The sequence below is a fragment of the Phaethon aethereus genome, assembly GCF_964289735.1.
Source record: "Phaethon aethereus genome assembly, chromosome: 1".
NCBI classification, from domain to species: Eukaryota; Metazoa; Chordata; class Aves; order Phaethontiformes; family Phaethontidae; genus Phaethon; species Phaethon aethereus.
In genome coordinates this window covers 123241651-123259036 of record NC_138575.1, presented here as the reverse complement: position 1 = coordinate 123259036, position 17386 = coordinate 123241651, and the positions used below count along the sequence as shown (strand labels likewise).

The following is a 17386-nucleotide window of genomic DNA, read 5'->3' as shown; positions in this document are numbered from 1 at the left end:
GAATTGGTTCCCTGATGTGTGTCTTGTGGTCCCTAATACTGTGCCAGTATCAGTCATCCCTATACCCAAGAAGAAATACTGCGAGCAAAAATCAGCTCGATTTTTTTCATCATCCCTTGATGAAAAAGCAGGGCCATCATGAGGAGAGGAGGAGGAAGAACTCACGAATGAGGTGGTAACCACCTGATCCCTATCCCTGAGTGAGCTATGTGAAAACATTTCATCCATCATCCAGGTGAGCACACTGTCACCTGGCTGCTCTGAGGCTGGGATAATGGAGCAGTAGCCTGGAATTAGAGGGTAGGGAAGCCAAACAGCTGGGATCCCTTTCCAGGGAAGAGGGCATTGACAAAGCGATTGGAAAAGGGGCACAAGTCCTCAGCCTCTGGAGGCAACTGCTATCAGGTATGAAGGAAAGGTATCCCATCAAGGAAGATGCTATATGTCACCCAGGCAAGTGGACCACCATGGAGAGGTATCCAGTATCTGAGTGAATTAGCCATGCTGGAGGTGATTTATGACAACCTGCATAATGAGCAGTTATCCAAAGATTCAGATGAAGTCAAGTGCACATGACCCACGTGGAAGAAGTCTGTACAGAGCACACCATCATTGTATGCCAACTCATTGGCAATAATGACCTGGAAAGACAAAGAGGCACAAATGGTGGATGAATTGGCTGGTCAAATCTGTCAATAGAAAGAAAATCTCTCCTTCTGCCTATGGGCCTGTATCTCAGCTGTGGAGAAACTGCCAGACATGCTAGCAAAGAAATGTCCCAGGAGTTCCAGCAACTCAAGGAGGCTATGTTCTGCTCCCTACCTGTATGAACCAGCATCTCAGCTACTAGGGGATCTACCAATCAAGCTGGTCCTGCCCAGTCAAAACTTTCACATACTATAGAAGAGGATAAAGTCCCTGTAGTGCACATAAAGAATATGTTAAGGAAGACAGTCTAGGTTATTCTTGCCTCAGGCAAAGAAAAACCCATCCATAGGACTGCTTTTGCTCAAGGACCTGGAAGCACTTGGTGGGTGATAAGGATGGGGAAGTTTGATGTGTACCTCAGGGGGATTTGATTCTGGGTGAGAATAGCCAATGAATTAAATTGTATGATGTTAATTGCTATATAACCCTGCCACTGTGTGTCATCACTACTAGAGTTGCTATATGCCATATCAATGGTATTACAGTAAGCATCACATGGATTAATGAACTGTGATGAGACTGAGCAAAGTGCATCAGTGAAGGAACCAGAACTGGCTTCAGCATGCAATACTCTAACACCACACACCATCTCTCCTGCCCTGAAGGACTGTTATGACAGATGCAGCCCAAAGTCGTGGACTAAATGAGCTCAGTGGACGTTTTAGAGGGATGGCCCACAGATTAAGGGAATGATATCTGTGATATACATCAAAAGACAGGAAAAGTGGTGATGATTAGTTGGAATGTCTTGGAAAGTGTAGGACCTGGGCAGGAAGTAAATGGTATAGAATAAGAGGTGGATACTGTCCTGGTTTTGGCTGGGATACAGTTAATTTTCTTCCTAATAGCTGGTATAGTGCTGTGTTTTGGATTTGGTATAAGAATAATGTTAACACCACGCTGATGTTTTTGATTGTTGCTAAGTAGCTGCAGGGCTTACACTAAGTCAAGGACTTCTCAGCTTCCCATGCTCTGCCGGCGGGGAGCTGCACAAGGAGCTGGGAGGGGGCACAGGCAGGACAGCTGACCTAGACTGGCCAAAGGGATCACAGAATCACTAGGTTGGAAAGGACCTTCAAGATCATCAAGTCCAACCATTAATCCAGCGCCACCATGTCCCCTAAACAATGTCCTGAAGCGCCACATCTACACATTTTTTGAACACTTCCAGAGATGGCGACTCCACCACCTCCCTGGGCAGCCTGTTCCAATGCCTGACCACTCTCTCAGTGAAGAAATTTTTCCTAATATCCAATCTAAACCTCTCCTGGCGCAACTTGAGGCCATTTCCTCTTGTCCTATTGCTGGTTACTTGGGAGAAGAGACCAACACCCTCATCGCCACAACCCCCTTTCAGGTAGTTGTAGAGAGCGATAAGGTCTCCCCTCAGCCTCCTCTTCTCCAGACTAAACAACCCCAGTTCCCTCAGCCACTCGCATAAGACTTGTGCTCCAGACCCCTCATCAGCTTCGTTGCCCTTCTCTGGACACGCTCCAGCACCTCAACATCCTTCTTGTAGTGAGGGGCCCAAAACTGAACACAGTATTCAAGGTGCGGCCTCACCAGTGCCGAGTACAGGGGCACGATCACTTCCCTACTCCTGCTGGCCACACTATTCCTGATACAGGCCAGGATGCTCTTGGCCTTCTTGGCCACCTGGGCACACTGCCGGCTCGTGTTCAGCCGGCTGTCAACCAGCACCCCCAGGTCCCTTTCCGCCGGGCAGCTCTCCAGCCACTCCTCCCCAAGCCTGTAGCATTGCATGGGGTTGTTGTGGCCAAAGTGCAGGACCCTGCACTTGGCCTTATTAAACCTCATACAGTTGACCTCTGCCCATCGATCCAGCCTGTCCAGATCCCTCTGCAGAGCCCTCCTACCCTCCAGCAGATCAACACTCCCACCCAACTTGGTGTCATCTGCAAACTTACTGAGAGAGCACTCAATTCCCTCATCCAGATCATCAATAAAGATATTGAACAAGACCGGCCCCAGAACCGAGCCCTGGGGAACACCGCTTGTGACCAGCCACCAGCCAGATTTAACGCCGTTCACCACAACTCTCTGGGCTCAGCCATCCAGCCAGTTCCTCACCCAGCAAAGAGTAAACCTGTCTAAGCCACGAGCCGCCAGTTTCTCCAGGAGAATGCTGTGGGAGACACTGTCAAAGGCTTTACTAAAGTCCAGGTAGACAACGTCCACAGTCTTTCCCTCATCCACTAGGCGGGTCACCTGGTCATAGAAGGAGATCAGGTTGGTCAAGCAGGACCTGCCTTTCATGAACCCATGCTGGCTGGGCCTGATCCCTTGGTTGTCCTGCAGGTGCCCTGTGAGCACTCTCAAGACCAACCGCTCCATAATCTTCCCCGGTACAGAGGTCAGGCTGACAGGCCTGTAGTTCCCAGGATCCTCCTTCCGGCCTTTCTTGTAGACGGGCGTCACATTGGCAAGCCTCCAGTCTTCTGGGACCTCCCCTGTTAACCAGGACTGCTGATAAATGATGGAGAGTGGCTTGGCAAGCTCCTCTGCCAGCTCTCTCAGTACTCTCAGGTGGATCCCATCAGGCCCCATAGACTTGTGGGTGTCCAGGTGGTTTAGCACGTCCTTGATTGCTTCCTCCTGGATTATGAGGAGTATATTGTGCTCTCCATCTCCATCTTCCAGCTCAGGGGGCTGAATACCCTGTGGATACCTGGACTGGCTGTTAAAGACTGAGGCAAAGAAGGCATTAAGTACCTCAGCCTTGTCCTCGTCCTTGGAGACAATGTTCCCCGCCATATCCAGTAGGGGATGGAGATTCTCCTTGCCTCTCTTTTTGTTGTTAATATATTTGTAAAAACATTTTTTATTATCCTTTACAACTGTGGCCAGACTGAGCTCTAGCTGGGCTTTTGCCTTTCTAATTTTGTCCCTGCTTGACCTAACGAGATCCTTGTACTCTTCGTGAGTTGCCTACCCCTTCTTCCAGAGGTGATAAACTCTCCTCTTTTCCCTGAGTCCCAGCAAAATCTCCCTGTTCAGCCAGGCCGGTCGCCTTCCCCACCAGCTCTTCTTACGGCACATGGGGACTGCTGCTCCTGCGCCTTTAAGATTTCCTTCTTGAAGACTGTCCAGCCTTCCTGGACCCTTTTGTCCTTCAGGACTGTCTCCCAAGGGACTCTCTCAACCAGTGACCTGAACAAGCCAAAGTCTGCCCTCCGGAAGTCCATGATAGCAGTTTTGCTGACCCCTCTCCTTACTTCCCTCACAACTGAGAATTCTATCATGTCGTGGTCGCTAAGCCCAAGATGGCCTCTGACCACCACATCTCTCACCAGTCCTTCTCTGTTTGTAAACAGCAGGTCCAGTAAGGCACCTCCCTTGGTGGGCTCACTCACCAGCTGTGTCAGGAAGTTATCCTCCACACACTCCAGGAACCTCCTAGACTGTTTCCTCTCTGCTGTGTTATACTTCCAGCAGATATCCGGTAGGTTGAAGTCGCCCACAAGAACAAGGGCCAGCGAATGCAAGACCTCCGCCAGTCGCTTATAGAATGTCTCATCCTGGTTGGGTGGTCTGTAACAGACTCCCAGCAGGATGTCTGCCTCATTGGCCTTCCCCCTCATCCTTACCCACAAGCACTCTACTTGGTCTTCACAATCTTCGATTTCTATGCAATCAAAACACTCCCCAACATACAGAGCCACCCCACCGCCTCTCCTTCCCTGCCTATCCCTTCGGAAGAGCTTACAGCCATCCATTGCAGCACTCCAGTCATGAGAAGCATCCCACCATGTTTCTGTGATGGCAACTACGTCATAGCTGTCGCGCTGCACAATGGCTTCCAGCTCCTCCTGTTTGGTGCCCATGCTGCGTGCATTGGTGTAGATGCACCTGAGCTGGGCTATCGATTTCAACTCTGGCACGTTGAACCTACCCCTAGGTTCAACTCTAGTGAGCCCAGTTTTATCCCCTCCCCCCTCCAAATCTAGTTTAAAGCCCTCTCAATGAGGCCTGCCAGCTCATGAGCAAGAATCCTTTTGCCCCTTGGCATCAGTTGCACTCCATCAGCTGCGAGCAGACCCGGTGCCGTGTAAACCGCCCCGTGGTCAAAAACCCCAAAATTCTGACGACGGCACCAGCCCCTGAGCCATGTGTTGATCAGGTGTGCTTTCCTGTTCCTTTCAGTGTTCTTCCCTGTCACTGAAGGGATTGATGAAAACACTACCTGTGCTCCCGCTCCATTGACCAGTCGCCCCAGTACTCTCAAGTCCTTTTTGACTGCCTTTGGGCTTCTTAGCGCAACCTCGTCGTTGCCAACCTGCATGACCAACAGTGGGTAGTAATCAGTGGGCCGAACCAGACCAGGGAGTCTCGTGGTGACGTCTCTCACCCAGGCCCCAGGGAGGCAGCAGACTTCCCTGTGAGTTGGGTCTGGTTGACATATTGGGCCCTCTGTACCCCTCAGAAGGGAGTCGCCTATGACAATCACCCTCCTTTTTTTCTTAACAGAGGACGTCTTGATGTGGGGGGCTGGTTGACTCACCCTAGGCACCCCCTTGGACAGACCTTCGTCAGGGTCCTCATGTTCCTGTCCCTCACATTCCAGAGCCCCATACCTGTTGTGTAAGGGCAGCTGGGATGGTGAGGGAGGCCTGGAGGGAATTCGCTGACCTCTCCGAGGAGGGACCTGCTTCCATTTCCCTTCATCTCTTAGGTCCTCTCCTTCTGCCCGGCAGCAAGAGGACAGGGAATCGCCTGCTGCTTGGGGAGCCTCCACCAGCTGCCCCTGCCCCAGGGATGCCAGGGTGCGGCTCCACCTACCTCTCTCTCTCTCACACTCCCTAATGCTCCTCAGCCTCTCCACTTCCTCTTTCAGCTCTGCTACCAGGCTGAGCAGGTCGCTCACCTGGTCGCACGGCACGCAGGTGGTGTCCCTGTCGGTCTCTGGAACAACTGACAGGCTCAGGCACTCTTTGCAGCCGGATACTTGGACAGCCACGTGCCTGAGCGGGAGCTCTGTCTGTGTTGCCACATTCTTTCTGGCCCCGGTTTTCAGCCGAGTGGTGACCATGGCTGAGCCTCCTCTGGGAGGACAATATTCCATACCATATAATGCCATGCTCAGTATATGAACAGGGGCGTCAGCCAGAGGCGCCACAGCTCAGTAACTGGCTGGGCATCAGTCAGAAGGTGGTGAGCAATTGTCCTGTGCATCACTTGTTCTGTATATTATTTTATTGTTTTGCTGTTACTATTATTGTTATTGTTGTTATTATTCTTCCCTTCTTCTTCTGTCCTATTAAACTGTCTTTATCTCAAACCACTAGTTGTACTTTTTTTTTTTTTTTTATTTCTCTCCCCCTCTCTCTGGGGGAGAGGAGTGAGCAAGCAGCTGTGTGGTGCTTAGTTGCTGGCTGGGGTTAAACCATGACACCTTGTTTTTAGGTCATCTTGGCTACAATAGCATTATTATTTTAAAAAACAAAACACAAATAGTAAAAACAAACCCCAAAAAACCACCAACACCAAAAAGAGCCCCACTGTGTATTTTTATGACTTTATGCTACACTTTTCCTCATTTTTCAGTGATAGTTATATCACAGGAAGGCTTTAGAGCTTAACATAAGTCTCTGACATTATACTTTCAGGGAGAGAAGTCACTGTGTTGAAGAAATTAGTCTTAACAAGGCAGGGGGACAAATGCATTCATTACAATGGAATTGGATTTCCTATTTATTTTTGTTAAACAAGTAGAAAGCAGTATTTGTTTGATTCCCTCTGTGCGTCCAACATGTCAACATAAAAACATCACAGAAAACAACTGCTGGAATATTGTGCCTGGGTAAGTGAAAACCTGCACAGAACACTGTTCACCAAGTGCCCTCTGCTGTCATCTGACTCATCCACAGCGTCGTCTCTACTGTAGCCACAAAGCGAAGGGTAAAAACGGAAAGTGCATCTCAATCCCTACTCTCATTTCTGCTTTTAGAAGAAAAAAAGAAAAAAATTCTGAACACTGCAACAATCCGCAGCGAAATTTACATTTCATGTAACGGTTTTTGCGCGTAAGCATCAATAAGGGCATAATGGGGCAGGCAGAATGACAACTGGTAAGTAACAACTCCTCCCCGCACCCCAGAAGTTAACCCCATCACATCTGTAGAAAACCAGCACAAGCAGGAAGGGCATTTATTAGCACTCCCTTTCAGTAGGACAAAGTTCTTAAATGCTTTCTGAAGATGAAAAATGGCAGGACCCGTAAGCTAGATACTGCATGCCTCCTTGTGGAGGCTTGAAGAATACACATTCTTTCACTTCTTATTTCTGATAGCATTTAACAAAACATAGTAATCATAAACTTCTGTCCACTTGGCTGAAACCAGCAAACCCCCCAGCAGCTCCAAAAACAGCCCTATGGAAGGAAAGGAAAAACCCAGCTTGGCAGACAAATATCTCTATTAATCTCTAAATGCACATGGAATTTCCCCTCCAAATTTACACTGGCTGAAAGCCAAGATAACAATCTTACATCTTCCACCAAAGTTAAACAATTTTCTATTAATAAACAAAACTTTAAAAATGTGCATATCAAACGTTTGTCCTCAGCACATTACTGTGAAACTAGAGAGAATAAAACAAATGAAAGGCAATTCTGGTGCGCGATTCTTTCTCCCTTAAAAAACGTCATCTCTGAATGATGGAAAAAAAAGAAGGCTAAAAAGATGCTCTAAAATGTAATTATTTCTGAAAATAAAATTTTGTCTTTGATTTCCCCAGTGCACATCTGTTTGTCCCGTCTCCACTAAATGCCCAAGCATCTAGCACTGACAACACTCTATGGTAGCTCGCTTTTTCTAACTACCTTGAAAAAATGTTGCAGGCACTGAGGAGGAGCTGGTTCCTTAGTTACTGTCATTACAACTCACAGCCCTAGCCCTCAGTCACTGATACTGAGACCATCATTTTAGAGTTGCTGTTATTTAGCAGACGAGATGTCACGTCAAATTAGGTGAGCTTTTCAATTTGCATACTTTATTCTAAGCACATGCTACTGCAATAATCCAGCCTGGAAGTCACCAAGTCAGGGTGCAATGTGACCAACACTGCGTCTGCTCAGAAAGGTATACAGCAGATTATTAGTAGTCTTCATTATTTGGGTACCTGTCTTCAGGAAAGAATGTCAGAGAAAAGAGGCACCATCTGGACGATCTACCAAGCAACTTGCAGCTGCTGGTCACTGGATGATAATAGCAGTTTCTTCCCCCCAAAAATCACCTTTTTCCTTAGGACACCTGAATCTAAGATTCAGACTCTAAGAAAGCTTTATGACACCACTTATTAGGAACTGCAGATACAAGAAACCCTACATACAGACAACCTGCTGTGGTGAGGGGAGCTAATGGAAAGATTTAACTCACAGTTCCTGATGGGAAGAGTTGAGCTCAATTTCGATGACTCTCACAGCAGAGGAAGGTACTGTTAACCCAGGCAGCAGCTGTTCTCTACTCGGGGGATTTCAATACCATCTCTGTTTTGTGATACTTTCAATGTTACTAAATTTCTTTTAAAACTCCTGCAGATGTAGGAAAGTCACACATTTTAAAATGACATTTTACATGAACAATGACCTCCCATACTCTGCTAAGCCTCTGTGTATAAAATTGGTGTTAAAAACATCCACTTCCATACAAGCAAAGCCTACAGAGGAAAGCCTTTACGTGCACTGAATTACCTCATGACAGTGTTTTAAATTCTATTTCTTACCAACTTGATAATGAAAATTCCCTGAAGAATTTGATGCAAAAAAAGTTTCAGAGTATGTCCCAAATCCACTTTATGAACCATGCCTGCCACCATGACGACTTCGTTTCTGTGTACTATTTCTTTGGACCCACCCTGCAGTTGATGATCTGCACAAGAGATCTTTATGAAATCTCCCAAGAAAACAGTGCCATCTTTGAAGTATAAATTCAGGTCTTCTAAATCCAAATGTGATTTTTTAGTGACCAAAAATCTATCACATACTAAGAGGCTCCAGAAGCCTATTCCATGAATGCTGACTGAGCAAGCTGAGCATGCCCACGACTATAGTCAAGCTTCATTCCTCCTCTTTGTTCCCCCCAATAAAAAGTCATTCCACATCCCTAGCAAGTCTTCAGCCACAGACAGTATTTACCATACTCCAACCCAGTCTAAGCCTTGTAGATTTCATTTATGTGGCACACAATTCTCCCTTAAAAATACTGGTTCTCTTCAGCATGTCTGTCATGTAAAAGGAACTAATACAAGGTAAGGGGTGTCATTTTGTCTGTTTAATTCGAGAAATGTTGCTTCCTGCTGAATAGAAACGTGGCAAATAACCTGGAAGGGGGAAAGGAGACTCTTCTGGATTCTATATGGAAAAAATGTCTCAAAGACATGACAAGAACTGAAAAGCTGAAAAACTGTTAGAATGTATCAACCAGTACAAGTCATCAGAGGCAGCTATTGAACAAAAGGGACAAGGATGAGATAAAGGCAGAAATTAATTTATTTATACATCATTTTTCCAGACATTCAATAAAATTTCTTTGGAGAAATCTTTATTACCCTAAAGCAAGGAAAGTGAGGATAATTTGAAATTGTTTTTTCCATCCACTGCTAGTCATGCAACTACTTTAACATGGGTATTATCCTTAAAAATTGTGCGTTACATCAGCGAGTATTTTCTCCTTCATTTCAAGACCTTTTTAGCTATAATGGGCCAATGGATGAATTTTTCAAAGTGCTAGTGTTGTGACAGTTAAGATGTATCCTGCTGCTGACTGATACACAGAATGGGTCCTTCGTGAAAACAGGATTCTTTAAAATGGAAAACCAAAACATTAATCATTTAGTTAATACCAAGCTAAAATTAAGATGCGGAAAATGTCTATTCCCTTGACAGCTGATCCTGGCTTTTAGTTCACAGATACAGGCCTGAGCACATAAACCACACACTAATTCCTCTCTACTCCCTTTCTTTGTCCACTAGATCCACTGCCACTGCTATGTCTCTACAACACATCTGTTCTCAGCTTCTGAAAGGGACTTCAGTCTCTCTTTGCCCATATAGAAATGATTTGACACTGGTGCAATTGGGAGGACTGGTTTCAGAATACATCTGCAGGGCACTCTCCAGCTGAAAAAGCTCAAGAAACTGCTCTGTGGCTCAGGCCAGACTGCTCATACTCCACAAGCCCTTCTGCAGGCCCCTCTCTCAGGAAGGGCGCAGAAAACCCTGCAGCTGGGAATCAATCAGCTTCGTTATCAGCATTCACTAGAGTGTGAACAGGACAAGCAGGTGAAAATGTTTCCATTGGTCCATATTATATTGGATACTACACCCTAAATTTAAACATTTATGAAGTGTTTTTTTTTTTTTACTTGCCAGTTAGTTTTAGCACGTTCTTTACCATGGCCCCAATGCCATCAAAGATATTATGTAATTGTGTTTCACACATAAATGCTGGGGTAGTCACCACCTTGTTTTTTGTATCCACATGAGCTTCGTAAAAGGGAGTTAAGGAAAACACAGCCTATGTCTCACTTGCAGATGCTGTCTGCAAAATAAACCATCTTTGACAAAACCTTCCAATTCCATTACCTCATTAAAAAACCCCACCTCTAAATATATTGTGCTGTCCAGCTGTAAAGACAGCTGCAACCTGTAAGCCGAGATCCTGGAAGCTATTTTTGCCAGAAACACAAAGACTGCAACAGCAATCTGTGGGAATGCTGGCACTCAGAAACACAAGAAAACCTATGAGACTTACTGACTATGACAAAAATGTCTCTGAGTACAGTCTGATCACAGCAGTAGCCTTCAGGAAAAGAAAAAAAATCTCAAAGAAAACTGACAAATTGCAATTTATGCCAGTTTTATGTGCAAATTCACTCAGTATTTACTTGCATTACTGGGTGTCAAAGGGAGTTTTACAGCAATGACTAAGAACAACTTGTAACTACACAGCAGTGTACAGAAGACCATGTTTTCTAATCGTACACTGTATTACGAGCCATTTGCTATACACTGTATGTTCCCGCTAAACCTAAGTGCAAAAGCATAGATCCTGCACGTATTCATTACTGTAACAACACATTACTAAACTGTCTGTCAACATGAAAATTAACAGGAAAGGATATAGTTACTTCTTTCACACAATGCCTTCCTCCCAGGTCTTTAATGGCTCCTGCAGTCCCAGCATAAGGCCACTTGCCACCTTCCTCCTCTTCATGGCCCACAGTTACTTCAGCACCAGAGAGAACCTTTGCTGCCAACACTGGTGAAATGCAGCAAAGACTGCAACAAAAGGAATTATAACAATGATACTACGATAGTACTCTTTCAAAACTTCTTGTTTCAAAACAAATAATTGAAGAGATTCAATGGATATTGTCTTACAAATCTGAAAGGCATCACAAGGCAACTTCCACCAGACGTTTTCTTAGCCTCTTTTGTCAAAAACAACTATACACACATGTATCTTGAAAAACACATTTAAAAAAATAAGCTACAACTGATACAAAACCGAAGATGTTTTTTCTAGCTCCAGCAGTAACAACTGAACATTTCCACAAAAAGTACTTTGTCTCCATTTTCACACTATCAAACAAATGCCACTCCAACTAACATACGTACCCAATAGGTTTGCCTGCTTTGTGGAAGTCTTTCAAGACACGTTCAACTTCTCTGTTCACCTTGCAATCTTTCCCATCAACAGCAAAGGTAGATCTGCCACAACAAGAAACTTCATATGTACCTCAGTATCAACCTACAAATAGAGATGCCTATCTGTCCCGAGACTGGTTCTCAAGGGTCATCACAAACTTAAGAGCTTCTAAAAGGTGGTTGAAAAATGCTGTAGTTGACCAGCAGTGCTTTAGCCAAAATTACTCACTTCTAAGGCTTTGGTATGTCAGAAAGTTCCTTACTTGAGATAAACATCTAGAAATAAGAATCATCAAATCAGCTTCCTAGGATTACTGAGAAGTGGAACAGCAATGTTCTCAAAGAAAAAAATTACAAAAAGGGAAATAACATTCAGGTTTCTCAAAGCCAACAAAATGGCAGGTCAATAACAAGATAATCAGTATTCCACATGGGTAAACTTTTTTTTATCCCCCCCTTTTTTTTTTTGAGCTAGCTGTTGTTTTATTGATACTAATTCAGGAGAGGACTTTTTGGTAGGCAGACATGAAGAAGCAAACAGAATAACACTAGGAACACCTGAATCTATTGAAGTTTTACCTTCACTTCCCTCAGGCCCAAAAAGAATCACCACAAGGGTGAGCGGAAAAGGACTTCTTGTGCATTATCTAAAACCCAGAATTCTCACGAACACAGTTCAGAAAAATTAAAATGTGACAATGCCAATAAGAATTACAACTGGAAACCATCACAAACAGCACAACTCCAACACTTTGAAGGGAGTTTTCCTTATTAAGTAGTGGTTACATATGTAGTAAATAAAGCCATTCATTGCTTCCTGACTTTATTCTGTGAATCACAGTTGATTATGAATAGTTGATCATGAATATTTAGTTGGAGTCTAATGCTTAGTTGGCACTCACAAGTTTTTAGCAGCTCCAAATCCACCAGGGAATATCACAGCGTCATGGTCTGCTGTAGTAAGTTTAGCCAGGCTTGCAATTTTACCACGAGCAATCCTTGCAGATTCCACTAAAACATTCCTTGAAGAACCAGAAATGAAATAATGAGATGAATTAAGCATTTGCACGCAGAAGAGCATAAAGAAAGTTCTGGCAGAGGAAGAGGAGGGAGAGGAAGCAAGAACAATGGTACTCAGTAACTGAAGCTATCGACGCTTCTGAAATATTACTACTGGGAAACACAGGCATTAAGAGACTGCGTATGATCAAGTCCAGAAAACTCGTTTAATATTTTCTCTCCAATCAAAATACCAGCTAGCATAAAGCTGCTAAAGCCGGTCAGCAAAGTGCTACAAGTGCAGTTACGGGCTGCTATGTCTGAAGAAAGCTTAAGAGACTGAGACTCAGCAGTCATGGAAAACACATTAAACACAGACTTTACCTGGACTCAGCTTCAGCTGGTTGCCCTTTACTGTGATCAATGACATGCATCTGAGGAACATCTGGAGCATACATCTGAACCTCAGCTCCCCCACGACTAAGATGTACCAGTATGCTACAAAAATGGAGACAAAATGTGCTGAAAACTTGGTAAGAGAGGTGTTGTCTGACCCCAGCGTCTTGCTACAAATATTCTACCACCTGATTTTGAAAGAAAAGGAAAAACACGTATCATACCGAAGTACACTGAGCATGTAGCAGCAAAATCACTGTATGTAACACCAAAGTGCAAAGCAGAATGGAAAGTCAGTTTGGAGACAGGGTCAGGTAAGCTAGAGACAAGTTTTTGTTCAGTGTTCTTATGCAGGAAGCCAGGAACAATATAAACTTCCTTTCTCATTGCCAAGTCCCCAGGTGTTATGGAAGAGTCACACAATTAACATACCTATTTGTACATTTAATCCAGGTCTAGATGAAATATCTCTTAGCAATTAATACCAACAATTAATAATTCAACTTGAGTATTAACAATTCTGGGGGCTAGATTTAGCCCCAGGAACAGAAGCTCAAAGTGATTATCAAATGAAGTCTTTACTTAACTCTCTAGAGATTGTTTCTGGAACTCTGAATTTCTGTTTCTGAAGGAAAGACCATCTCTCAAACTCATTGCTCTGGCATCACATGCATTTGTGCTGCACTTTTGGACAATGACCAAGCACTGCAAGAATGTGGCCTGAACTCCCAATTGTGCTGTGAGAAAACTGTGAAGCTTCATCGTACATCTTTCAAGGCAATTTTGATGGCCAGAGAGAATAAAACTGAATTCAGTGGACTGCTGCAATGTAAAGGAGAATTTTCTGGACCTACAGTTTCATAAAGCAACTTACGCTGAGGCCTCATGGATTTCTGTTCCATCGTAGACACCACAACCAGACAGTACCTGCAGTAAGAAAATCAAGAGATTATTTTCAGGTGATACAAAACCTCCTACAGGATCTTTCACAAGGCTTTAAAAAAAACCCCAAGCAAACAACAACAAACCTCCCCCCACCCCCAAAAAAAAAACAGCTTGGCAACAAGCTCTTTACTAAGCCAGTCAACATCATGCTATTAGCAGTAGTGTCGCCATTTGACATACTGCAGAACTGGAATTTCCTATTTATAGCTACCCATCATGGACAAATCTCAGAAATAACTGATATTTATTTATTAGCTTGTGCATTTATTTCTCAGAGTTAATAAACTGGCATGATATTTTTGTTGTGCACACAATGGGTTATTCTGAGTGTCATACACATATGAAGTATCCATATCCACGTGAAATATCTTCTCATCCAGATGCACACCAAAGAGAAGTGGGACAGAAGTGCACTTTGAGGTGGCACTTAGGATAAACTATTTTACCTGTTGCTGTATTTTGTCTGAGGATCCGCATCACAGATCAATAGCTAAATCACTTTTAATCCAATTATGCTATATTAGTCATACTTTTCGTTATTGACATGGTAGTAAGACTTTCAGTTTGTTTATACACACCGGAGAATAAAAAGTACACAGCAATCAGCTACTCTTGTGTGGGTGGAGAGAGTCTTTCACAAAGTAGAAGAAAGGAGAACAAACTCTTTTTAAAAAACCCAGGAAAAAAGTAATTATAAGTACAAAACAAAACAAAAAAATCCAAACTATTATCTAGTTCCTGAAAGTATGTATATATGAATTCTTGTGGGGTTTTTTTTGATTGTGTTTGTTTTGAAAGAAAAAAATTCAGTTAAAAAGAGTCCATTTATTAACTTCACTCTCTTCCCTCCTGGTTTTATCTCAGTTTATAGAAGCTTGAAAATTTTTAATCACAGACACATGAACAGAAAGTCACAACTGAAACCGTCTTAGAAACACTGGACTCGAAGGGGGTTTCAGATCACAACACCCAGTCCTCTGCTCTCACAGGCATGACAATCCTACTTCCCATCCCACCACTTCACCAAATGAGTAAGATCCATGAACGTTCTCCTGTCTGTGTTAATCCTAACCACAATTTTGCTGCTCTGATATTTAAAGCCGCCTTCTACTTTCCAACTTTCTATTTTATCTTTCAGTTAATTTAGACTGAATAAACATACAAGCAACTGTGCTAAAACTATCTTCTGTAAGCAACACTCTCTAAATGTTTTTGAAACTTACTGAAACAGAAATACTAAAACACTGTCCTTTTCTGTTATTTCAGTACCTGCTGGGGAGAAATTTGTCTTCTACCACAGTCAGAAATTTATGTCACTAATGTCAACAATAACATTTGTTTTCTACTCTCCATTTAAAAACCTGTGATTTGCTAAAATGACAGCATTCCTAGTAAGTTACATTTTAGATATTTGGACCGGCCATTCCCAAGCCAACTCTGCCCCAAACAGATTGCTTCATACAGGTAATGCCTTCTTATTTCTTTACATTTTACGCTGTCATGACTATGCAAAGCTTGAGCTCCAGAACTGTGTATCCATTTAGGATGCTATCTACAGCCTAAATTTTCCTTTGGCAACCTGTAACACTTCAGTCTCCTCACTCTCTTTTATGTTTTTAAACATGCTCTACCTCCTTCATGCAGAAGGACATAATCGAGTTTAAATATTTTCCTGCACGCTGCCAGTACCATCCCCAATGACACTGTAAACGATTTCAAGTTCAACTCCTTACACCTCAACTCCAGCCAACTCCAGGCTCGCCGTAACTATACAGAAACCAATTTTTACGTGTTTTCCACTCCTGGTCTGTGCCTCTTCCAAGTTACTCAATCCTAACAGCTTTATCTTCTCCATTTCAGCCTCTCCCAAGGCTTTCCAGCTGCCGGGGCCATCAGGCGAGTCTTTCCTAGGCCCGACGCCACGCCAAACCCTCCCAGCACCACCACCACCCGCCCCACCGCCAGAGAGAACCCAGCTGCAGAGGCGCCCTCCCGCCGGCTCGGGGCTGAGGGAGATGGGGACAGCCAGGCCAGCCAAAAAACTTTCTCCTCCGAGCTGCCGCCCTTGCCCCGGCTCCCCCTCCCCAGCCCGCGGCCGCCGGGCTCTTACCACAGCGACGCGGGCGGCGCGGCGGCGCCGAGCGGAGCAGTGGAAGGAGGCGAGGGCGCCGGGCGCTGCCCGCCGCAGCGCGGTGCAGAGGGCCGGCCCGCAGGAGGCCAGCATGGCCGCGGGCGGCGGAGGGACGGCGGCGCGACGGCGGCGCGGGCAACCGGGCGGGCAACGGGGCAGGCCGCTGGGGGCGGGCCGCGCTGGGAGGCCGCTGCGCCCTTGGAGGCGGCGGCGCCCCCTGGAGCGGTGGAGGGGGCAGCGCCCGCCCGCTACCGGCGCTGGGGCCCGCAGGCCCTTGGTCCGCTTCCCTAACCCCATTTTAGTAGCAAGAGCAACAGTAAAACGCACATGGAAATAAATCCCTGAGGCGTGTTTTGAACACAAGCCTAGCAGCACCAGCCTCCTTTTGCAAGAGAGAGGGGGTAGCCACAAGGTGCGCACAGGGCGAGCGTGGCAAGGGTTGAGGGGGAACGCACCAGTACCAGGATAAACCAACACACAGGGACAGCTTCATTTCTTTCCTTCTAGGGTTTTGTGAAATAGGGTATTGCTTTTAAAAGAGGAGAATAAAAAGCAACATTAAACAGGACCAAGTTCCATCACTGGTAAAATTCCTTCCCTGTTAAAAAGCTCTTTTTAATTTTTTCTCCTCTCCTTTATTAGGGAAACCAAGCTACATATAAGAGAGAGAGCCCTGTTGAAATACATATAGACACCTATACATGATCAGATCTAATTAGTTTTCATTATTCTTCCTACAAATATGAAGAAGTTTGTTGGCTTTCATGTGCATCATAAAATGTGTCTTGACTACATAAAAGCTTATTATAATAGCTCATCAAAATTACTAATATGAGAACATGTCCTTATCTCTCACACAAGATCTGGAGGCGAGGGGTAGTGTACCACCTCTCAAGGTTCTTGCACCTTAAAAAACATACTTTCTGTGAAGTTTTCCTTTTCAGAAATGGTTTGAACTTGAAGGGTAAAATAACCCAAAATCATGTTTCTAAGATGTTGTTCTGAAAGGCCTCATTTTCTCCATATTCTGTGTTTTTTAATACTATAAACCCAAAAGATAAATACAAATTTAGGGCTCAAGTTAGCCAACTTCATAAAACAGCACAACTCCTACTTTACATAGCACAAAGCTATTGCTCTGACAGTCCCAGAACAATTAGCCGGTCTGCTATGGGTCAGGTTTAATAAGGCCAAGTGCAGGGTCCTGTACTTTGGCCACAACAACCCCATGCAACGCTACAGGCTTGGGGAAGAGTGGCTGGAGAGCTGCCTGGCAGAAAGGGACATGGGGGTGCTGGTTGACAGCCAGCTGAACATGAGCCGGCAGTGTGCGCAGGTGGCCAAGGCGGCCAACAGTGTCCTGGCCTGTATTAGAAAGAGTGTGACCAGCAGGAGTACGGATGTGATCATGCCCCTGTACTCGGCCCTCATGAGACCGCACCTTGAATACTATGTTTTGGGCCCCTCACTACAAGAAGGACATTGAGGTGCTGGAGCATGTCCAGAGAAAGGCAACAAAGCTGATGAGGGTTCTGGAA

At 44.8% G+C, this 17386-nt stretch overlaps 1 protein-coding gene across 2 annotated transcripts; it reads right to left on the bottom strand.

Moving 5' to 3' along the window:
* Positions 1-9758: 9758 nt before the first annotated feature.
* On the bottom strand, positions 9759-15941 carry GATD3 (glutamine amidotransferase class 1 domain containing 3; the record flags this gene model as incomplete). Of its 2 annotated transcripts, XM_081997743.1 has the most annotated exons (7): positions 9759-10244; positions 10858-11008; positions 11348-11440; positions 12280-12399; positions 12761-12874; positions 13647-13699; positions 15828-15941. In XM_081997743.1, 7 exons carry the CDS (start codon positions 15939-15941, stop codon positions 10089-10091), a joined length of 801 nt encoding a protein of 266 aa, XP_081853869.1. In that variant the 3' UTR covers positions 9759-10088. The 2 variants fall into 2 exon arrangements, with proteins under 2 accessions (XP_081853869.1, XP_081853870.1); XM_081997744.1 differs by lacking the exons at positions 11348-11440; positions 13647-13699; positions 15828-15941 and having other exon boundaries at positions 12761-12825.
* Between the last annotated feature and the right edge of the window lie 1445 nt (positions 15942-17386).